General features: G+C 39.1%; 1 protein-coding gene across 2 annotated transcripts in view; it reads right to left on the bottom strand.

Moving 5' to 3' along the window:
- The window catches only part of ALK (ALK receptor tyrosine kinase), a 296,490-nt gene that overhangs the window by 77,349 nt on the left and 193,618 nt on the right, over positions 1-25,523 (bottom strand). For both annotated transcript variants that reach the window (XM_035322364.1, XM_035322365.1), the window contains exon 5: positions 25,146-25,273. In XM_035322364.1, the coding sequence (XP_035178255.1) occupies positions 25,146-25,273 (128 nt within the window). The remainder of the gene's footprint in view (positions 1-25,145; positions 25,274-25,523) is intronic.

The raw sequence follows: 25,523 nt of genomic DNA, 5'->3' as shown, positions 1-25,523 counted from the left end.
ATTCTATTCTATTCTATTCTATTCTATTCTATTCTATTCTATTCTATCCCATCCCATCCCATCCCATCCCATCCCATCCCATCCCATCCCATCCCATCCCATCCTATCCTATTTTTTAAGATCCATGCTCCAGATCAGTCACCTGCAGGAGGTATGAATTAGTTCACAAACAGCCTCCGGTCAGTATGTATGGAGAAGGCCAAGCTTGCTAAGTGCAAGAACCCCCTCCACAATAATCTGGATGTAGAAAGAAACCTTCCTGACGGTCTGCACAGATATGCTTCCAGTTCATTACTCCTAGAAGGCAAGTCTAGAAGTACAAAGAGGTCTGTGCTGTGAATTCCCTGCTGCAAAAACTCCTTCTCTGTTTCGTATTGAATGGGTAAGTACTAGAGATTAAACCAAAGCCTCTGGGCAGCGTGAGCCTTTGTTTGCCTAGCTCAACCATGCTTGCTAAACATTGCAGCAACATCATGTTCTCTGGTACAGCAGGGAGCTGGGAATCATTGGTGATTCAATTAGATATGCACTTGATAGTTTTATTTATATTGCCTGCCAAAAGTAAAAATTAATGAAGCATGGAGCAAAACAACCACTACTTCTCTTCAAGCTTATTTTATGGTGCAAATCAATTCAGGAGTGGGGGGAATACATGTCAAACCTTTTTTAATAAAAGACCCTGGCTCCTGAAAAGGGTGATCTTTGTTATTGTCAGCTCAATTCTTTTGACTGCCTTGGAGCAGTTCTGTCTTGCTGCATGCAAGCTGCACGGTGCCCTTGTATTTCAGTCAGGGTCAAAGCATGAGTACAGAGGAGAGTTTCACATAAAAAACAGGCCAAGTAACTCAACCCAGTTGGTTGCTGACAATTTCTGCAGGCCCCTTGATAACGGTTTTAAGCAGTGTAGAAGATACCCTCCTTGCCCTTGTGGTGCTCCTTGCAAAAATGCTCTCTTAGAAGACACTGCCTTCCTCTTCACTTCCCTTAAACCAGTCTCAGTGTGCAAAGGAGAAGTGACTCCAGTAACTCAGTGAGTGATCCCTTCTCACTGGGATATGCAATGAAACTGTGGGGCACTGTGTTCCCAGTACACACCTAAGTACCACCTAAGATAAGAGTCGAGGCCCAGAATGATTCCATTAGGAATATGACATTCCATTAGAAATATGGAATATGATATGAAATATGAAATATGATATTCCATTAGAAATATGACATTCTTAAAAATGTTGAAGTCCTAGTCAAATTTAGAAGTATTTTTGCTTCTCTGACTTTTTGCCATATATGCTTTTGAAGGAATTCCCACATTTATTACCAGCTCTCATATCCCACTTGGTTTATCTGCAATCTTTTTAGTAGTCTCTGTGTTTTAGCCCAGCAGCTGCTGTATTTCAAGATCATATGTAGATGTTCAGAGGAGGGTCTTGTAGGCAATGGAGTTGTTCTGTTTTCTCGATTAATTACAACTTTGTAAAGACACTTGGTTTTCCAAGCACAGGACTATATTAACTCTAGTGTTAATGAAACTGAGGCATTCAAGAGCACCGACTGTCTTCCCAGGTGTCTTTCGTGCATCCCAAAAGCAGAAATCCCCTGAAATAAACTCATCGTGGTATTAAAAGCTATCAGGTGCAGCTAGACATCAGGTGATTCCAGGAGATTGTCCTCCAAAAGAAACAGCAGTTCTGCATGCTCATTCATTTTTGTGGAGATGGCACTTGAATTAGCTCAGATTTGCATTAGATGCACATATACATACATGCTCTTTGTATAGGTTAGGGAACACAAATAGCAAAGCAGCATCTGAAGGGAAGACTGGGGTGTGTGACAGTACATGAACTTTTCTGTCTTCTGTTTGCTTGCTTACTGTATGCACAAAGGCAAAATGAACTGGAGAAAATAGAAGATAAACTAGTAGGACAAACAGCTAATCAAAAAAAGTCCAAACACAAATGGCCCCTTTAATGGGCCACTTGATGCAGATGTTTGCAACCAAGCTCAAGGAAACTTAATCTTCAATTAAAATATTTTGTAACAAAAACACACATTTTATCTGACTTTTCATTTCCCAGCCCCTACCACTCCTGGCCAGCTGAGCCAGAATGACCTGGATCACTAAGTTAAGTGGTCTAGACTCATACATAGAAGATGTGCAAGGAAAGGAAAATGAATTGCATCAAATAAGTATCAAAGTAAAAACTGTGGGAGACATCCTTTATATTTACAGCAGTGTTTATGTAGCCAGTGGCATCCATAAAGTACAGTAATCATTAAGCTGTACCATGGCTGGCTTGGAGTCTTATAAATCATTGTTTAAACAGCAACTTTAAACAAATGACATTTCAGGCTCTAAATCAAAAGGAGAAACAAACAACTCCTTGGGGAACAAGTGCTTACTTTGTACCTCACACGTCCTGCTTCCAAACACAGCCCAGTCTTGGCAATATTCAGATCCATTACCAGACCCTGGGCAGAAATGATACAGCCTAGGCTCTTGATTCACTCTGTTTTGGAAGTGAGTCTTTGTGCAGCATGATCAGCATGAAAGGCAAAAATGGCATGGCTTAGCCTAACGTGGGACAAGCAACTTACTGCTCAGACTGTGGGGCCAAGGTGGATGTAACGGACTTTGCAGCAGATGTTCCTCAGGTTTCTTCAGACTGCCTCTTCTTCCATCCTTCCTTGATCAACAGAGAAACTTGCATGGGCAAGTTCTGGTAAATTGGTCCCTAAGAAGTGTAGCTAAATACGTTTGCTCATGACATTTGCTCAACTGGTGGCTGAAAAATGAGAGCCTTAACCTCACTACCACCACACTTGGCCAAGAGGAAGAGAAGACAAATTCGTACAGGTTTTTGCAAAGATATCCCTTATCTTGCCAACTGATGGCACTACTAAATATCATGCAAGATCAATCAAGCTGAACATAATTATACCTTCAAGTGTTACGTGCAACTTCTCAGGCCATAATTTTCAATGGTACCGAAACCTGGGACCGACACATCCAGCTAACGCGCTCCCAGTCAGTGCACAGAAAAACAAGAGAGACTAATGGGTCAGTTACTCAGTTGCTGTGAAAAAAATGGTCTTTTGTGCTCTGCAAAACAGATGATTTACAGTGATTTGGGATGAAGCTGTCCCTTTGTGTGGTTTCCACAGACAAGGAGGGGCTCACTGGGCTGTCTCTGAGGAGCCCAGCCAGATACAACTGGACTCTGACTCTGTTGGTTCTCAGGGCAAGACCCCGTATACATACAGAGTGAAAACTTCCATTTTTATTTGCATGTACGTAGGAAGAAATATCCGCCCTGCTTATCTTGCCACACACAATACTCCTCAAAACAGAGAACATTCCTAGTGTTTAATTACAGCTCTTTAAAAATACCGTAACTGGCTAGTGTTGCAGTCTCATGTTCCTCCCTCCAGACACCAAATGTCACTGAAAACCACGGATTGTGGACCACTGCTGATATTACTCACCTGCTACAAGTACTAATCATTATCTTCTCATTTTTCTTTGGTGGGAGTTCAAGGCCCTGAGTCAGAGATATTTGAAAAGAGCGTACTTGGGGATTTAAAGGTTGCATGAAACAAAGAAAAACTGTTGCGTAGCTATAAAGGGATAGTGAGAACTTGGGGGAGTTTTTGATTATTGATTTTGCTATGACTCGCCCATTCCTCATGGGCACATTACTTCCTCACTCTTCCTCTCTAACTTGTCAGCCTTACAGCAGTGCAGGCATGTGCAGGTTGATGGGTCACTTGGTGCTGAGGTTAGCCATATCCCAGGACAAATTAAATTGTTCATTGTCAATGAGTCTGTAATTCCTCTGCCTCCACCACTGCAGAAGTCGGAACGTGCAAAATAAAGGATGTAGGAGAGTGAAAAGAAGTAAAGGAAGCTCATGTTTAAGGGAACTGCAGCCGTCCTTAGCAAATAGCCAATGAATCCAACGTGATACAGGGCAGAGAGGTAAAGTACAACTTCCACAGCCAGCTAGACTGCCTTCATTTTCCAGGTACCCACCCCAGGACACTTGTTTTCAGATCTGCAGAAAAGCCATCCAATCACAGCTGCAAATGAGACCAGAAAGAGATATGCTTGAAAAATACAATGTCCTCAAAAAATGCTTTGAAAAAAGATTGGGTTCCAGATTTCTCAAGCCAGGCAGCCAAAATTAGTCAGCACTTCATGATTTCTAGCTTTAATCTTCGTTACAGCACTGGTACTGTTGTCATTGCCTAGGGATGCAAGTAGAGCCACATTTGTAGGAGGTGGTGATCTCTTCTTATTAGACTGCCTGGTACAAGCAGAAATAGCAGCCAATGTTTGTATGCCTGAAAACTTACCCATTTTGCAAGTTACATGAATTGACTATAAACTTCATATTTTATTTCCTGTATGTAAAATGGGAACAAACTCATCACAGGAGCTCTGTGAAATTTATTTCTTTAACACTTGTAAGGAAATAAGATGTCCTGCATGCTAAGGGGACACCACTGCCACAGTGAGCTACTCCAAGGTGAGGAATTCTGCCTCTTAGAGCGATGTAGAAAACAGTGTTCATTTTACAGAAAATTTCAACATTTCAAAATGTACTTTACACTAAAATAAAAATGCCAAATTTCTTTGGAGAACAAAAGTTTCATAACAATTCTGGGTTAGAAATACTGATTTAAGAGATTACAATATGTAACTAAATAGTGACATAAATCCAAGAAATCTAAAACACTTGTATTCAGATATTCAGACCAAGATAGATCGATAGATACGCATATATATATGTATACATATATTTATATTGTCAGGAAACTCAAGTGGAAAGCTACTGTTTGGAACTCTCTTATGTCAGAAATTCAGTCAGCTCATTTCTAACATGCTCTCCCTCTTTGCTGCTGCTGCTGTTTCAAAGCAGGGATGTTATACTTGGTATGCAAATTTTAAAATGCCTGCTCCTTTAGCCTTGCCTAATGCCAGTAGGATTCCTTACACCGAAGAAAGCTTTGTAGCACACCTGAGGAGCAGATGCTTGCTCCATGCCACATTTCAGTAGCATGAGCTAGCGTTCAGACTAGCCAGGCCCTCTGTGTTCTCTTGGAAATGCTTTTGACCAGGTCAGGTCAAGTTATTTTTCATAACTTTGTCTGAATGAATTCCCCAAATCAATACTCACATGATGTAGCTTTCCCAAGTTTACAGCAACATCTAACTTCCTTAAAATGAAACAAGAATAAGGAATGTGAAAGCTATATTTCACACTTTCTCATTTTTTAATTAGGGAGATTGACTGAGGTCCTACTATTTATCTTCATTGCTCCTGAGACAGTAAATAATTGCTGAGCACAATAAATAACATGATAATGTTTTCTGACTTTTTTTTCTTATTATAAATCTTGTCCAAAATGCAACTTCTTCTTTTTTTTTTTTTTTTTTTTTTTTTTTGGCTCCCAGTAACATGTATTTTTCTCCTGTGATCTGCTCACTGAAAGTAAGTTGTGATAAGCAGTTGCAATAAGGAACTCCAACAGCACATCAAAAACTTATCTTGAAGCAAGTAAACAGCAGCAGCACCAGATAATTTTATAAAGAAAGTGTGATTTTCCAGCATGCGTCAGTACCTACATATTCTGGGGTATCTACAAAGTTGAAAGGGGCCAAAAGGGATGGAAAATTAATAATTGTTTCTAAATACCTATTAAATACTGTGTACACATAGATCTTCAAGGTTTGCTTCCTTTTATATGGATATTCTGACTTATGATGTAATGGGATAGAGTAATTTTTTTGAAATCCTAAGTGTCTTTTCCTTTGCTTGCTTTCTGTTGCCACTGTTTCAGTACCAGACCACATTTACTATTTGAGTACCTTTTCTCTAAACTAGCATTAACTTTATGAGATTAAAACACAGCAACAAACTAGCTTTCATACCTCTCCTAAAAGCACTGATTACTATAACAGTAAGCAAGTGATTAAAAAATAAAGAGAACAACAACAAAAATAATTTAAAAACCCCAGCAAAATCTTTTCTTTGATTTTCTGTGAATTTTTCAAAATACAGATATTGGAGATGGAAGAACCAAAGGCTCCAAATTCTCCTATTAACTCTGCCATTTCCATCAGACTTTTCCAGGTCTGAATGGGCTTAGAGACCAGCTCCTATCAGCCAACAACCTTCGCCATGTTCCCATGCTCATGGGCTGACCGCTGGCTCACTGGAAGAAGAACGCTCTTGCCACATGCAGCAGACTCTGACAGAATCATGAAGTGGCTAAGATGGCAAAGCTTATTTATAGACAACAGCAGCAGATTTAACATTGCTCCAGCCTCAACATCAGACATAGAACTGATTTAAATAAAACCGAGATACAGGACATGAAAACAGTGCATGCTTTTTTTGGGGGGTAAACCAGTAGCAGTTGATCAGATAGAAAATACGTGTGATCTTTCACATTTTGCTTCTTAGAAGACTGGGTTCAAATCCATTCAAATTACTGAAGTTTGTTTTTGCCCAGTGAGACTCCCTAGTGCCAGGCACAACCCAATGGTGGATTTGTTGCATGCAGCAACCAATTCCAAATAATGACGTGAGATCATGAACTGCCAAAACCGGGCTAACTCTGATTCCTCTTCCAATCTCTATCTTTTGCACTGAAGTTGCCCAGATGCAAGAAAGAAGTTACACAAGTGAGAGACTGGAGAAGACTGCTTGGATCATCAAGTACTGACTCCACTGTGGTCAGATGTAACCTCTCTCTCAATCCTGCAACAGCATCATCTCAGTCATCTCTCAGGCATACTCTTTTAGCATTGCCAAAACAGTAAGCAGAGGTACATTTGTATGCCTTGTCACGAAAAATACAAATAAAGGTATGACACTTACTACATTCAAACATCACTTTAGATAGAAATCATATTTCTCGTTTCTAAAATGCAATTCTGCTTCTATAACTGTTTAAAGCAGCATCTCTCCTCTAGCTGTCAGCAGCATTAAATTAAGGTTTATGGCCTTACTGCTGACCAGTTGCTGGGGGAAACAGGTGGAATAGTGCAAATCAACACAATCACAAATGCGCACGTAGATCCTTTCAGCAGGGTACGGTGATGCATGCTCACCTCACAGCCAAACGCTTTTCTGTGGAAAGCAGTGGCCCCACAGCGGAAAAGCAATGGTTACTAGAGGTAGAAGCAGAAGCTTGCTGGGGAAGAAAGTTTTGTGTCACACCACTCACCACCGTGCCAATCCCTGTGACACTCTAACTGTACAAGTGCAACAAATTTCTGTTAAGGAGCAAATTTCCACTTTGTTCAAAACCAAAACAGCAATAGCTCAAAAACTCAAAGCATAAGCAAAAGGAAATTGCACATGAGCACTTGCTGTGAGGGAGAGCAATAACATTGGTCACTCATTAACAGGTTTGCCACTGGGAGAGACTTAATGTGGATGGAGGCTATCCAGCTTTCGGTTCTGTGGAAGCAAAAGGACATCAGTGCAGTGTTAGCCTACCTCTACATGCCCTTGAACATCAGTATGTTGGTGGATGCTATGACTCACTGCTGATTCTTCCAGCTGAATGCACTGAAGGCTGCCTGCATCGTGGTGCTTTGAAGCCAGTCAAAAGGGATGGAGAAGTAGCAGTTCTTTGCTCTTGTGTGCCAGGCTGTACTTCAGGCCTTGCTACACTTCAATGAAATTATCCCAGGAGCAAAGTTGCTGAAGGTCAATGGCACTGGAAATCAAACAAAGCCTGGAGAAGGACTACTTGCCGTAGTCTGTGGCTCTGCCAGAGTCTTGTGCTAACTCTTCAATATGTGAAAAACTTACGAATTGGAAATGATTACAGCAAAACAACAAACAACGACAATAAACCTACAGATGCCAGAGCAGAATGCAGTGATTGGCTCTATGTAAGCAGAGGTAGGTACTGAAGATAACAGAAAAACACGAGAAGAGATGACATTACAAGAAAACCACCTGGGTTTCAGGCACTACCGTCTTCTGGCATGTTCTGTGGCAAACATAAATACAGGCTGGGCGATTGAGAGCAGCCCCATGGAGAAGAACTTAGTGGTGGACAAAATCTGAACATGGGCCAGCAGTGTGCACTTGTAGCTCAGAAAGCCAATCGTGCCCTGGGCTGCATCATACCAAGTGCTGAAGGGTCGAGGGAGGTGATTTTCCCCCTTCTACTTCCCTCCCATGAGGCCCCAACTGGAGTACTGCATCCAGCTCTGGGACCCACAGCATAAGAAAGACATGGGCCCATTAGAACGGGTCCAGAGGAGCTGAGAGAGTTCGTGTTTAGTCTGGAGAAGCCTCTCTCTGGTATGACCTTTTTGCAGCCTTCCAGTACTTAAATGGGGGCCTACAGGAAAGCTGGGGAGGGACTCTTTACCAAGGAATATAGTGGTAGGACAAGGGGCAATGGCTTTAAACTAAAAGAGGGTAGATTTAGATTGGATATTAGGACAAAATTCTTTACACAGAGGGTTGTGAGTCACTGGACCAGATTGCCCAGAGAAGCTGTGGATGCTCCATCCCTGAAGTGTTCAAGGCCAGGCTGGGTGGGGCTTTGGGCAGCCTGGCATGGTGGGAGGTGTCCCTGCCATTGGCAAGGGCATTAGAACTAGATGATCTTTAAGATTCCTTTCAACCTGAACTATTCTTTGATTTTATGATTGCAAAAACAGCAGAAACACATTAAAAATAAAAGAGAACTACCAAACTTTCTTTTGGCCATAAAATGTACAAGGTGAGACCTAAAAGATATTTTATGTGTCTAAACTTAAAACACAATTTGGTCTTGAAGTATCAATTTGAAAGACCAAATAATGGTTAAGATTAATTTTTGAATGCATTTCATTAAGTTTTATCTCTAAGTGGTTGCAATCTTTGTGAGGTCAATCATCTTAGGAAGCACAAACACCTTTTTTTTTTTTACTATGGTCCACAGGTTGCTCCGAACTTGTACTACCATTCATCTTCAGCTGTACATCATCACCTCCATGGTGCACTTAAGCTATACTGAGTGCAAAGGTGTTAGGTATGTGATATATATGTTTGTGTGTGTATATTTATTTATAAAGAGAGCAGTTAAAATACCTGACCTCCATCTGTCCTGGGGCTTTCAGTTAATGGGATGTGGATGCAGCTTACCAGCTATAACGAGTGTCACCAGACAACTATTCACATCACTGCAGCACTGGGACATTGCCTGTAATAAACAGGGAATCTACATTCCAGAATTTTATTGAAATACCACCAACAAAACCAACTGCCCTGGAATTTGTACTTAAACCAGAAAAATATGCCCTACCTCCTTATCAAGGATGTCTTGATTAACATCAGCAGGACTGTTACGTAGCAGTAATTACAGTAAAGGCTCTCAACTCTACCTTAACCATGCTCTTCTTCCCATCCCACATCTAATTAGCATTGCATTTTTGGTGAGTAATATAATTTTAAACAGTCTGTCAATGAGATACCACAAAGATTTTAAAAGTACCTCGTCCTAGCATCTAATGTGGATAAAATCGGTGATCCACTGTCCCACAGGCAGTAACATAATCAGAAAACTCAGAGGTCTTTATGGGTAACTTTATGGGTACTAGTCACTGCATTCTCTGAACAGACCCTCCTGCTGGGAGGGTCTTTGGACAACAATCTTGGTCTCTGACAAGTGAAAGATGCATCACAGTAGTCACTAGGTTTCTTCCAGGTAGACCATGACTAAGTAATCACCTCCTCCAGCATATCCGCAGAAACAAGAAGCCTGTCATCCTTTTCCCAATACCCAAGAAAGGGACAAAAGAAGTATATAACCAAGGACTGCGTGCAAAACAGCGAAAACACAGCAACCCAACATCATTTTTTGAGGTACTTCAAACCACCACTCTATTTGTGTGTGTAGCGGCCTTGAATTGCTAGCCAGCCACCTGCTTATCAAATAAACAATCTGACCATCAGGATTCCTAAACTGGCTCTTATGCTATGACCTTGGACAAGTCTTTTCACTTCTTCAAGCTTCCATTTCATTGCCTGTGCCAGAAAGAAATTACACCTTGTGGGGTTTATGTGTCTCCCTGTTGCTTAGAAATAGAGCTGCATGAATAGCATATTTTTCCTTGCACAGAAAAAATATCTAATTTTTAAGAGCTTACCTGAAATGAAAATGACCCCTAAAAAAGGAAAACGTTTGCTCAGCATTAGTCTAGAATCTTTTATTTGACCTGTAATAAAATATTTATTATTATTTAAAAATAAAATAAAAATTTGCTTCATTTTGGATATTTAATCTTCATTTATGCCTTTTAACATATTTCATAATTAAAAAATAAAATAAAATAAAAAGGAAAAGGTGTTAAAATTTACTGTTTCTTCCCTTATGTTTTTTTTTTTCTCAAAATACGTACTAAATTTGACCAGAATTTTGCTCAGTTTTGTGTCACTCAATTTGCATTTTTAACAAACCTAGAATAAAAATAGAGACACTGCATATCCCTTTTGTAACACATGGAAGCTCTGAAGTGGAAGGCTATACTGATTGTATCAGTAAATGCTAATTGCAATAGTGAGGATGACAGAATCACCGGAATCATTACCACATGCTGTTGGGGCAACTGTCTGAAGAGGCCGTGGATCATTTCAGCTTGGTCCAGTCCCCTGAAATCTAATCACTCAGACACTGCACCAAAGAGGAAATTTGTTTACCATGTTAGGGCTGATGTGATTGAAAACAATCTCTCCATTTTATTAAAAAATGCAAATATTGGCTAAATACAGGTTTCACTGAGGGAACCTCAGATTTGCATGATTCCAATGTGAAAAACAACCATTGGTTCACTCAGTTTCTCATGAGCACTAAAGACATACTGCTCTGCTTTTGCTTTCTCAGTGAGTGACAGTATGGAAAATAGTTAATGGAAACTCAACATTAAAAATGTCACTGACAATTAAGGTGACAGATTAAAGGGATCTACATGCAATCTGCAAACCTGTTTGGCATTCACTGATTAATGCAGTAAATTAGGTACTAACAAATGCAATGATATAAATTGCTAACTTCACTCAGCAATATATGCAGATGGTGTCAATTCTGGAAGCTAAGTTATTAAATTTTCTGTAGGTGAAGCACCGAGTACATATTACAGTTTTGAGATCATGAGCAGAGACTTTCATTTTCTGACCAGAATGACTTCCAGACTATCTCTGGAGTACCCGACACTATTAGAACTGCTCAAATTTCCCAAAGTCAAGGGAAAATTGCTTTTCATTGTGGTGGAGATTGTAATAGAATTCTACCAGCACCAAGTCTGAATCTAAGCTTCTCTTTGGTGGACACGTTTGAAGACAGAGATGCTTTGTAAAGGTACTCTCCAAAAATGCCTGTCTCTGAGTTCTTCTTTGATACTTAGTACAACGAAGAACTGCTTCTTGAAGAAATTGCAGGAAGAAATGCCACAGAAGGGACCTGAGATCCATAACAAATATTTGGCCCAACAACTGGAAACAAGTCATAGTCTCTCTCTCTGTATTTTACGGATCCTACTCTCTGTCAATTAACAGACCCCAGCTACTTTCATATATACAGGCAGAAATTCACAAGGTAAAGATATTCCCCTCTACAATTCTCAGGCAGTGCAGGGCTTGAGCCTTAGCAACACTTCAGCTCCCCTTTGTCAATGCTAATGAGTTAAACTGGACTGCAATGAGAACAGACAGACATACTCCTCCAGCTGCAGTGGCAGGAGAGATGAATGCCTTCATCTGTTAAGGACTGCTTTACCTTCTGATCCACAAGGGAAGAGGCATGTGCAAGTACTCCCTAACTTATTTCAGACAAGTGAGTCCAGAGCAACATTTCTTTCCAACCTGAGGACTTTATGTTAGCTTATCTAATTTTCAAATTGCATTTGCTCTCTGGGTTGCATTTAAACATCTTACAGACTCTTGTTACCTGCTTAAAGATTACAGGAGCAAGGCCAAAATACAGTGGTGCAACAAGGTAGAGGAACACAGTGGCTGTGCACTAGTCACTATTCAAAAGATGTCATTCTACTATGTGAAATAATTCTAACACACAAAAATATTCTTACTATCCCATTCAAGGCAATTTATGGAGGAGTGGGTATTTCCCTTTTTCATTTTTTTAAAAAGAAGATGTAGTGAGGAACATCAGGCTTTCAACTTCCATTACCTTTGCAGCTTTTGGAAAACTTCTAAGCACAGTTTGGTCCTGCTTAGAGATATTCAGCTCAAGCCTGTTTCTACAACAAGGAGAATGGAATAAAACAGCTGAAGGTATCTTCACGTTCAGAGAAAATGCTGTCTTAATATAGAACTACACAGGAGGGACCTTTCTTTAAATTAAAGCTGGAGATAAAAAGGTGTTTATGTATAGGAAATCATTTTCAGAGAGAAGTATTTAAAATTATTGAAACAATGAACATATAAACAACAACAACAAAAACTTGCTACAATGATACATCCAGAAAAAAAAAAAAAAAAAAAAAAAAAAAAAAATTTTTTTTTTATATTCTTCAGAAAAAAAAAAAAAAAAAAAAACAAAAAACAACTTTTTCTTTTATATCTTCCTGATAAAGAAGACACATTGACTATACTAACATAATGGAATATTAATTCCCTGCCGTGATTCTTAATGGCACATCATGTCAAAGATGTGTCCTGTCAGTTAAAATTTAGGTGAGAACTCAATGATCTCAAAGAACTGGATTTGAAATGACTAATTCCTGAATGTAACCAGATATCCATGCAGAAGTAAGATGAATTAAGGTTCAAGGCAAATGCTGCACATAATACAAAGATCTTAACCTCTTTTAGAAGTGATGTTGCTTAGGCCTTTATTAAGGGATTGAGTTACCAGTTCTGCTTAAACAGAAGTGACAGTCATTCACAGGGGTAATACAAATAAGCAAGATAATGCAAGAGAGGGAATTGCATCTACTGGTAAGGAAGTAATTGAAAAACAATGTGGATCTTCTATTAGCCCTCTGTAGAAAGTAACATGGGATCCAACATCCAAATGCAACTCAATTTTGGTAGATTTTTCAAAAAACCTTTGGTGAGGTCTCCCATAAAGGAATTGGGACCTGTGCTTTTCAATATCTTCATCAATGACATAGATGATGGGGTCAAGTGCACCCTCAGAAAGTTTGCAGATGACACCAAGCTGAGTGGTGCAGTTGATACCAAAGAAGGAAGGGATGTCATCCAAAGGGACCTGGACAGGCTGGAGAAGTGGGCCCGCGTGAATTGCATGAGGTTCAACCAATCCAAGTGCAAGGTGCTGCACCTGGGTTGGGGCAATCCCAGACAGGAGTAGAGACTGGGAGAAGAACTCATTGAGAGCAGCCCTGTGGAGAGAGACTTGGGGGTTCTGGTGGGCAAAAAGCTTGACATGAGCCAGCAGTGTGTGCTTGCAGCTCACCAGGCCTGGGCTGCATCAAAGAAACTCCCCACAGTTCAGGTGGAAACAGTTAGAGACCTACTGCTCCACCTGGACTGTCACTAGTCCATAGGGCCAGATGGGATCCACCAGAGGGTGCTGAGGGAGTTCATAGATGTGATTGCTGGGCCGCTGTCCATCATCTATCAGCGGTCATGGTCATTCAGAGAGATCCCAGATGACTGAAGACTTGCTAATGTGACACCCATCTATAAGAAAGTTTATAAGGGGAACTACAGGCCTGTCAGCCTGACCTTGGTGCCAGGAAAGGATGGAACAGGTCATCTTGAGGGCAACCATGCAATGTATGTGGGACCACCGGGGTATCAGGCCCAGCCAGCACAGTTCATGAAAGGTAAATCCTGCCTGACCAACTTCATATCCTCCTATGACATGGTGACCCGCCTGGTGGATGAGGGAAAGGCTGTTGACATAGTACACCTAGACTTCAGCAAGGCCTTTGTCATGGTCTCCCATAGTATTCTCCTGTAGAAGCTGGCAGCCCATGGCTTGGACAGGTGACTCAGGTACCCAGAGAAGCTGTGGATGCCCCATCCCTGGAGGTGTTCAATGCCAGGCTGGATGGGGCCTTGGCCAACCTGATCTAGTGGGTAGCATCCCTGCCTCTGGCAGGAGGGTTGGAGTTAGATGATCTTCAAGGTCCCTTCCAACCCAAGCCATTCTATGATTCTAAGAATGTGCTCAACAAAAAACAAAGCTTTTACATGTAAATGATTTTGTGTTGATGCAGAGATGCAATGTGATCTACAAGGCTGCATTAGAAAGTATTTGGTGTAGCTCTGGTTCTACCAACAACCACTTTACTTTTGACAAACCACTTCTATGTTCTTATGTTCTTCAGTGTGACTGTTTTTTTGTTGTTTGCTTGCTTTTTTCAGAAGTATACTTTATTTTCTAGACCCATGCATAAAACATTTACAGAGGGCATCACAGTTTAAAACCCAAGCGTAATATCTGGCTTTATATTTATAACTTACACAGGTTTCCCAGCATAGCTGGTGCTTGTTTGCTTGTCTGTTTTTACCAGGCCCAGACAGTCTAAGTCTGACTGGAAGCATCTTGTCAATGCTGCATGCATGAAACCTGTATTGTCAATGTCAGCATTATATCGTATTCTTGCTAGTCTTTTCAGGGTTTATCCTATGAGACTTTCAATAAAAAACTCCTACTAAAAAATAATTAGTATAGAATGATTTATCTAGCATGCTAACCAGTGAGCATTGAGGAATATCTATTTGTTAATGATTCCTTACCTGATGCTTTTCATTCAAAAGTGAGGAATCAGTGGACAGACTTTATAGATAACGGGTACTAAAGCATCCACTGGCTTTAGAAGGAGAATTCTGTTAGAAATTCTAGGCTACAATTCTTCAAGCAAAGCATTGTCCCCTTTCTGACACTCTGATGATGCTATGATGCTAAAGGTAGAATGAATTGCTCTCTGAAGTGCCTCTTTTTCTCTCTGTTGACTATAGAGGGACCCTAGAGACTAGCTTTGTCATGATGCCTAACTTTCAGACAGCTGAAGTCACAGAAGATGAATACGACATTGTCTAACTTCATACAACGAAGCATCTGAATGTCTGAACTAAATCTTGACTAGGGAGATGAATCCTGTGATACTGTGAATTAGATGTTTGGCTTATTATACAGATTTTATGCCCAGTTGAGGTCTAAACTGAGAATTATGCTGAACAGCTTGGAAATAAGCTTTGCAAACAGGAGTCCAGGAGATTTTTTAGTCTCCTATTCACCCGAAATGTTTTTTGGCCTTTGTTCAAATTCCAAAAGACAAAATTAAAAAAAAAAAAAAAAAAAAGCCAACATCAGCAACATTTAGACATTAAAAAGAGGCCTCCTGTATACTATGAAGACAAAGAAATATGGAGAAAAGGACAACTCCATTGCTTGGCTTTGTAAACTGGAAAAGAAATCATGTTTACTTCACCTAATGCTTTTCCTATGCACTCTTTATGAACAATTGATACTGGGTAAAACCCCCACAAGTACAGAAAGCTTCTTAGGCATACAATGAAGCTTTGCAATGATCAACTTCTCTGCCTGAGTAACTATCAAAATAAGTGCAATTTTATAAGAAGATTCTCGAGAGACAGTGTTCAATTATACCAACACAGTTACAGCTTAGGCGATGTCTAGCATTAACTGAAAACTCAAAGCTTACAGCAGTGCTGCTCTTTCCTGTTCCATTAGCCAAGTACTTCAATTTAAACTTGTTATGGATACCCCAGTAAATTGTTGGTTATTGTTACTGCCACAAATGGCTTGATTCTGCTCACTCACTATTTCTCTCTCATTTCTAAGACTGATGAAAGGGACATTTAAAATTGCTTCCATTTCCTCCCATCTAATTCCATCCCAGGTGTCAGCTAACCTAATGTTCACTCACTGTGGCCCAGCCAAAGGGCTTTGCTCATCTTTATTCTTCTGTTGACGCTTGCCTTACTACTTGCATTAAGGTATTTACAATCTGATTTCTTTGTCCTTGCTTGTACTCAGTGCACAGCACAGACCAGACACACCTGTTAGTAATGCTCTCAGATTGTATAGCAATATGAATAAATGGAAAAAGTAATAAACTCCTCTGTAGTATTTGCAGAACAGTATTGCTGTGTGGTTGCAGTATAGAAGGAGTGAACTTGCGAAACTGACTTCCATTTGGTGACATCCTCCTTCAACACACTTCGGTTTTGTTTTGACAATTACATTAATTGTACAGGAAAAGAATGTACTCTGTACTTGAAATGACAAAAAATAATATAAACCAGGGAGTGTACTGACTGCTATTATACTTGAGAAAGACACTGTAATGCTTTATGGACACTGCTGATGTCTGTAACTGCTAGTAACAGAAGAAGCAAGCAGAAGCACATTGATTTTAATTTATGGCAAACTACATGAAGTCACAAACTAGATGGCACTCTACAGATCAAAAAATAAGTTAGATACTACTTGCTAAAATATACATTTATAACGGAATAATAATTGCCCTAAAGGTTGCATTATGAGATTAGAGAGGCAGGAATGTTTTATGACTAGAGGTAAAAAGGAGGAACGGGCTTGTCCAAATGAGACAAGTTGCTTGATTTCACTCGGGAGCAGAGCAAGTTGGAGATGCTCCTAAGGTAAAATTTGAGGAAAACAGAAGGACCACAGCAAAGCACTCTGTGTGAAGATGAACAGGTTAAATATATCTCAGAGTAGACCTTTTTATGGCATACCACAGAAACAGTTATTTTGGGTTTCTCATTTGCTTTCATTAGTAGTAAGCTATATTTTTAGAAAATACGCTTCTCAAAAACGTATTCTGTGATCTGTTTTTTAAAAAATGTATAAAACTTTATAGTAATATGTACAATCCAAACACTAAGCATCAGCTCTTGCCTCCTTTACAAACAACGAAAGAACAGCTATAATTTAAACCAAACTCTTCTGTCGGCTGTGAAGAAACATGAAATGACAAGACGGAGGTCAAAAACAGTATTGTTCCTACCAAAATTGTTAGGTTTCTCCTTTTTCAAAAGTTTTTAAATACACAGGGACTTCAGCTGACGCAAGTGGTCAAAACTCCAACAATGACCAATGAGCAACACGCTTTACAACTTCCACTAGCAGATTTACCCAAGTGACTTCAGTTACTCACTTTACTTTCTTTACTTGATGGAATAGCTTGCATGCAGTACATACTTGAGGTACTTTGCTGTCTAAGCCACATGGCAATTTCTGTAGACACATAAGTCACTTTACTACTGTTTTGTTACTGATGTGTACCATAAAATGCCTGATGAGTTGACACCATTGCCAAAACCCTGCACTTACTGTTCCTGATCTTAGAGTGATTGCTCCTTTTCCATTCTGGTGTCATTAATATCAACTTATGTCCGTAAATACATTTACATCCACAGTTATTCCATGAGGTGATTAAGGAGTCAACAATGACTTCCTATAAACGAACATTAACACTGATATTATTACAGAAATATAATTTCTTCCATTTCATATTCATCCTGTTTTGTACTGTATACCATTGTGCTGGATTTATGCAGTTGTTGCTTGCAGCTCTAAATGACATCTTAAAAATCCACTATATAGCTTGGGCATAAGTGCATGGAATATTCAGTGCTGCAGTCTCTGCAAAATCATTTACTTCAGATTGTGGCTCACACAAATCAACCAGAACAGCTTAGATCACAGTATGCCACAATCCATCATCTCACAAAAATGGATAGGTTGCCTCTCACCCTCAAAGTTTTAAGATATTAAAATAGTTGCTTTGTTCATCTCTATTCACATCAAATGAAAAATCCAACACTGATATAATTTTTGGAACATGATAAATCTCTCTGTAAGAGCTGACTAAATTATATTTCCTTGTAAATCTGAAAAGCATTTCTAAACCTTGTTTTGCTTACAAATTTGCTGCTGCTCCATCAGTCATGCCCCGTGGACAATAAACTTCAGTCTGGAATTGGACCCAGAATCCAGCTGACTCATTTAGGTTCTTGCAGCTTCCCAGTGGTACAAAACTTCTGCATTTCAGTTCTTAAGATTTCTTTCGTGCAATAAAACCTGAATAGTCTTTTAAGATCTTACCATCTGTGTGTAACTTCTGGATCAATGTGTCTTACTAGCAGGGCTTTCAAATTCTCAGTTCATAGAAGCATTGTATGCCTCATTTATGGCGGTACTCCTTAAGACTGCTTCCAGAGTGTATAGACTTTCCTTTCACACCGTCACAGGTGGAAGGCAAGCCTCAGTGCAATTCAGTAATGATGGAATTTTTGGAAAACCCTGGGGGACTAAGGAACACAGTTCTCATTAATTTGTGCTCCTAAGTCACTTGGCAGCTTTTGAAAGTTCCTCTCTTTCCCCAACTTCTTCCATGACTTCAAAACAAAAGAATGACAACACACAGGTTTAATGATCGGATGTACAGCTACTGGTTGTGAGTTTCCAAATACAGCATGAAGAAGTCTGCTTTGTTGAAGGGGTATATACTCCTTTTCAGAAAACTGTGGCCCCACATTACAGATTCTTAATTTTTTCAAGAAAAAAAATCGACACATCTGGTTTTGTCAGCTGGCATTTCTAGTTATGCATTATGAAACCGACTCAGAATTACAAGGTTGGGCTTTTGGTTTTAGTTGTTCTATCGCAGAATGCCTACTTTACTGTATCCATCACTGCTGACACTAATGTGCCACATCTCTCTCACACTAGACACAGCACAAAACTACCAAGCAACGTCTGTGGCATTGGTTCAGCAATTGGTTTGCTAAGAAAGCTAGTTGGAATAATCTGTGCAGAAATTGGACAGTACAAAGCAAACTGGACTCCCTGAGGCAGAAGGAAAGTTTTGTACGAGAAAAGGGAAGGGTCAGACAGGGCAGATTAGTAACGAGATGTCTTAGACAGAGAAAACGAGCTCAGCTCAAATACTTCAGAAAATAAGACCCAAAATGTAGAAGTGCCCTGAGCCAAAATCTAAAGAACACTTTAGTGTAGTAAAGAAAGAGGAGTTACTCTGTCCTTCAATCCTCTATGCATTGCACCACTACAGTGCAGTAGTACCTTATTGGTGTGTTTGATACCTATGAGTCATGCCAGAAAAGGGGACCAACTTCCACCTAAACACATTTGTCTTCTCATTTGATTATTTTAAACATTAATTGATAAATTCTTTTGTATTTCATCAATTTTCACAGTTCACTGAATCTCCCTCAGTCTCACTTGGTTTCTTTCCCTGTGCGGCCTTGTAACAGATTATCCATCAAGTTAGTTCAGCCTGGTTGCCTATCTGATTAACTTTGATTGTTCTTATTAATTAATTGGATCATTTATTTTTATCACTTTCTAACAGGTCAAACTTCTTAATCATTTCCACCATCTAGGCCAGTTCTACCTGCCTGACACCCTGTCATTTGTTTTCAGAGCTACTGGTCACCACCTTTCCTTTCTTCACCTCTCCCTCTCTCGCTTGTTTTTTGCTCACTCAGCCCAACTCCTTTTTGCTTGATCATCTCCCTCTTCTGTTCTGACTTCCTCAGCTTCCCCACTGCCTTTCATCTCTTCTCAAAGACTACTCTTTTGTTCGTTAACATGAATCAGGTTGCATAGCAGGGCCTTAACATCTTTAAACATCATCAGTCTTGGTCAAATCTCAACCTTTCCTCCAGGTGGCAGAAAATTTCATGCAAATTTTCAGACAAAATCATGAAAATTTTCAGTAAATTTTCAAGTAAACCTGTCCTTAACTTTGTTTTAGTAAAATCAGGGTTCTGTATGCCCTCTGTTATAGGCTGGCAGTATTTTGAAAATGCAGTACTTTATTGCAGAAAGAGAAAGGGAGAAATAGACTGTTATCTGCTTACACACTGGATTGGCTTGCATAAATCTCTGAATGTGGAGTAACACTGGTTTAAAGTCATTGGGTCATCCATAAATTATAATTGTCCTCCCTATTTCTCAGGTGAGTACAGTGAATCCTATGATTGTTTCAATAAATCCAAACAATTAAAACATCACAAGAACTAAGTGGCAGCAATTAATAGTAATAAAAATAAGTTCAATTTGGGGAAAGCAGATTACAGAGTTCATTTTCCTTCACTGGGTCAATGGCTCCCCCGTCGAAATAAGCCTTAATTAAGGGAGAAGGTCAGGATAAAAATCATACACAGCATTATAAAGATAATGTATCAGCCAATTCTTGAAGGCGTTAAAAAGTACTTAGCACCCACAACTGCCAACATTTACAGGAGGAACTGAGGGATTGGCCATGTCTCCCAAGTAGTTTCCAGTACCTCTTAAGAGCAGGTACCTTCCAGTACCTTCTCTTTTGATAATTCAAGATTTGAATTTTACAAGTTGAGATTTCTCATTTTTGTTTCTTAACCCAGATCACCTAACCTTTTGAATCAGAGGAACCTGTCCACTTTGGTTAGGACAGTAACTCTGTATAAGAAACATTCACGTTCAGTCTTTCTGTGGCAGATTCCAGTCTTTTTACCTTCTATATGAGCGCATCAATTTTAAAAACAGTTTTATGAGCATTATTACACCATTTAAAGGATTTCTTTATATCTCCTTCCTCATATCTCAAATATATATATTATAGATACATATATATAATCAGATGATTATTGAGTAAAACAACGGAAGACTAGGTCTCATTCACCAACAGGCTGGCACGGCAGACTTAGGAAAATCAAATTCTTTAGACATTCAGGTTCATCTCTCCCTTCTTTGGTGAGTAAACTGATGTTTTAAATACATTGAATCATTTAATATAACTAACCATCACTGTCTAAATTCTGCTCTACAATAAGCAAGTGCTTGCAGTCAGCAACAGAAATGCATAATCACTAATTGATTACTCTTAAACGTTCTACAATTAACAGAGTTACTGTGCCTTTTTATAGAAGCAATATTAAGACTAAAAATGCTTATTTTTTTTTTTTATTCCTAGATACTATAACTTAATTTTTAAAAGATTAAAAGGAAAAATGAAAACAGAGATAAATCCCATTACAAACGTATTAAATTTATTTTACTTAAATGGGCACAAACCACAAGTGAAATAATTTTCACTTTGGAATTACCTTCAAATGATTTAACTTCTCTACAGCCACCACACTCTCATCTTTAAGGCATTTTTTCTCCAACATTAGTTCTCTAAAGGATTAAAACACTTCCAGTATAGAGGTGGTTTTTGGTATACAGCCTGAGATCAGAATAATCAGTCTTGCCTCATGGGGAGAAGAGGTGAATGGTGAAGAAAGTGGTGAAGAATGCATTTGGAGGCAAATATTTTAAAAATAAGAAAGCTCTTCCAAATGCATAATTCGTGCTATTAGATCCAAAGGAAAACAAGCTCACTGAAACTTTATAAATAGCATAGGCCACTCCAAGGAAAATGCAGCCAATCTGCCTTTTTATTTTTTTTAAATGAAGGATAGTTGAGACATAATCCAAACATATGGAATAATTCTCAATGACTTCAATTTACTTTGGATCTATCCTCTGTCTTAAGTTCCTTAATTTTGGCATTAATGCCAAAGGCAATTCTCTAGCTTCCTTTAAACAAAAATGATCTGTCCCTTCCTGGCAATTGCTCATCGTTCTTCACATGTTTTTCAAGCCCGTATTCCTTACTCTTCCCTCACTATCTCTTTTCCCAGTAAAATCACCTCTAGGTCTCCAAAACCTACCCTTTCTTGAGAAGTCCTTTGCTTTGGATCCAGGCTTTTACTTTTCGTATAACCTTAACTTCAACTTTCAGAAATTTGCATGCATTATTACAACCACAAGATCACTACAGAACTACTTACTAGCTCTGACGGTGCGAAGTGTATTTCTATGTACTTTTAGTGTCTCCTGAAAAAGCTATTGCTGAGTGGACAGTAGTATTAACTTTAGAAATCAACAACATATATTCTCTCCCTGCTTCAAAATAAATATATTTTTAATGTTGCCTATTAAGCTTGAAAACTTGAAAGCTAAGTGCTTCCTCTTAGACAGGGTGAGCATCTGAAATAACTGTTTTTAACAGCCTCGGAGCATCATTAAACCTTTAAAACATTTTAGAAGCATTTGACCTCCATGCCTTTTACATAAAAAGTTACTTAGAATTGGTAAATCAAACACTGCTAAGTAAAACAATGTTTTATCATTTACTTGTGCTTACTTTTAGGTACTTTAATTAAGACTTGTGGCAGTAAGTTAGCAAACTAATTAATTTCCAACTGCAATAAAATTGTAAGAAACCCATTAAATATCATTAATAAGTCAATACATTACTTAGGAAATTAACTCTACTTTTATTACTAGAAATTACTATTGACTATCAAATGCCACAGTACCAATTACTTGTAGAAAGGAAAAAAATAACTGATATTAAATTAGTATATTACTTCTCTACAATTTGTAATTTTTTATATTTTTGCTTTGTATCACGGCACTTGATTAAACATTACGTTGTAAGAAAGATAATTAGACAATCAATACTTAGGTTTTACATACTGACAAACACAATCTGCTTCACATTTAAGATAGTAACTTAAAATCAATTGGATGTAGAACTGTAGGGAACACTACCTGTTAACTGGCCTCATCCCAAACCTGCAAAAGTACAAGGAGCTTTTTAGGAGCTTTATAATCAGAATCTAACCCCATGCCTCAGGAAAACTTTCTATAAGCAAAAGCATTTAAAAACTTGAATCCATTTAAGATGCTAGAAAGCCCTTTATGAATTAAAGGTAGGGAGGTTGACAGAGTACGTGAGAAGAATGGTGGTGATGAGCTATAGCAATGGTAAGAGATGTACCAAATACACTTATGGCTCATCCTGAGCATTAAACAAACAAACGAAAACCCACAACTTGCAAAGATTTTCATTTTTCCTATCAACCTAACCTGGTCAAGAATAATTACATGATGGGACTTGGGGAATGTGAAGCATAGGCTGCTCATCACTACTTCCTTTCTAGTAAAAAGGGCCCAGTCTTCACCTGTGTGCAGGAGGCATAGCAGTTTCAAGTAACTGAAAAATGAACATAAGGATTTCTTCCCTGGTGGTATTATTCATATAACATGTACTGTAAACAGAATAGAAGAGTAGCCAATTGCTAAAATCTGTAGACAAAATAGGACATTTGTTCCATCTTATGCTCACAATATATTTTAATAGCCTCAGCAACCAACTTCTGTCATCTTCAGAACTGTGTCTTTTCCTGTGGAGAAGGGCTTGGGGTTAACTGGTGAATGAAAAACTGATTATGAGCTGGTAACGTGTGCTTGCAGCCCAAGAAATCAGCCATATCCTGGGCTGCATCAAAAGTAGTGTAGCTAGCAGGTCAAAGGAGGTGATTCTCCCCCTTTAGTGAGACCCCACCTGGAGTACGGCATTCAGCTCTGGGACCCACAGCATAAGAAATACATGGACCTGTTAGAGCACCTCCAGAGCAGGGCTACAGAGATGATCAGAAGTCTGGAGCACTTCTCCTATGAAGACAGACGGAGGTGGTTGGGATTACTTAGCCTAGAGAAGAGAAGGCTCCAGGGAGATCTTATAATGGTCTTCCAATACTTAAAGGGGGCATACAGGAAAGACAGGGAGAGACTCTTAATCAGGGAATGTAGTGAAAGAACAAGGGGTAACAGTTTTAAACTAACAAACGGTAGGTTTAGATTAGATACTAGGAAGAAATTCATTATGAGGGTGGTGAGGCACTGTATCAGGTTGTCCAGAGAAGTCTCCAGAGCAATCTCAAAATTGCTCAAAATTTTATCTAGTTGAAGGTGTCCCTGCTTTCCACTAGAAGGAGGATTAGAACTAGATGATCTTTAAAATCCCTTCCAATCCACACCATTGTATGATTCTATGTTTTTATGTGTCCATTATCGGTATTAGTTTCTATCAAATGTCTCACTAAAACAACATGAACCTTTCACTCAGCCAACAGCGCCTTTCCTTGTCACCGATGGCTCTCCTTCAGGCATTCCCAAGAGAGTTGATGTACTTTCATAGCAGCTGAACAATTCCTGCAGTTTGTTGCAACATACTCCCCAAACAATGTGGAATGAATGACTTCTCTCCCATTTACTTCTTTGTTTTGCAGAGTTGAAATACATTCTTTTCATCCGTACAGATATACCAAGATGTGTTTTGTATGTCAGGAGAAGAGCAGATGCATTCTGTCTGAACATGCCTTGCGCTTTCAGCACAAGGTCAAGCTGTTCACTGCTGGAGCCTAGAGATCTTCATCTTTATCTATGAACAGTGCAATAAACCCCTTAATACAACTGATCTCTGTGGAGAGTAATGTAAATAACCAAAAAACATATACTCTCTTTAACTGATTTCCCTGTCCTAGTTAGGCTGAAAAGGAGGACATGTCACTCAGCAGTATTCTAAGTAAATGAAATTGACAAAAGGTGTTAAGTTCTAGAAGCAATAAAATTCTTCACTGACAAGCCAGCTAAAGATTTCAGTATGTTTCACAGTCTCCATAAAGATGGTAGAACTAAAACACAGCTGCTTCTGACACGAAGCACTGAAGTTACATACTTAAATTGATAATGAAGCTTGTATTTAAAGGGTAACTCCTGATAAGGTTGCCCATTACTAAAATTCCACACACTGTATCAAGCTATTCGGGGTAGTTTCACAATGACTGCTTTGGAACATTTTCAAAGCACTTTATAAAACCAATTCTACCATAGTTGTTCAAAAAAAACCAACTCTGAAATTGTTACAAGGAACATCCAAAGATGACTTCCAAGGTATCTGTTTAAGAACCAGTCATCTGTTCTATTTTCTGCTGCAGAAAGTGAAGTTGTCAGGATATGCATCTGGCAAGCCAGGAAAAGTACTGATCTCCTTTTCCCTAAATTGAATTTTACTAGAAATTCATTCCAAAAGGGGGAAAAAAAGATCTTGTTCCCTTCAAGAAGTTAAAAACTTCTAGGGCAACATTAAAAAAATATATTATCTGGAATGGAATAGTTAAAAAAATATATTTAAGTAACCTATCAAATGAAAAACTTTAATTCTGTGAAGGTTCTTTAACAGACAGAAATCATGCTCATCTCTAAAAAGGCATCAAAACAGTATGAGCCAGAAACAATAAAATATGGCACATTACCTGTACCGCAGTTCTTTATTGCAAAGGAATCCACGGCCGCTATGCTCTTGTTCCCATGAGCAACATACTCCAGTGAGATCCGAAACGGTTTCTCTAGATGTCCAACTCTCCTTTGAAGCAGTACCCATCTGCACTCATCATACCAAAAAGGGAAAGAACAGAGAAGAATGATTAGAAAGGCTATTTTACGAGGACAGAAGCCTCCAGAGAAGCAGCTTTGCATATGGCTGGCCATACCATACCTTGCTCTCTCCTCCTCCTCCTCCCTCCCCCCCCCCCCCATCATCTCATGGTTCTCCATGGTCAGTGCCTTCCCCTCCTGTGAATTTTGCAAAAGCAAACTTCTAAGCACCAAGATTTCCACAGAGCTAAGATGTG

This window comes from Oxyura jamaicensis, chromosome 3 (assembly GCF_011077185.1).
Source record: "Oxyura jamaicensis isolate SHBP4307 breed ruddy duck chromosome 3, BPBGC_Ojam_1.0, whole genome shotgun sequence".
Classification (NCBI taxonomy): Eukaryota; Metazoa; Chordata; class Aves; order Anseriformes; family Anatidae; genus Oxyura; species Oxyura jamaicensis.
This window is presented reverse-complemented; position numbering and strand designations above follow the sequence as displayed.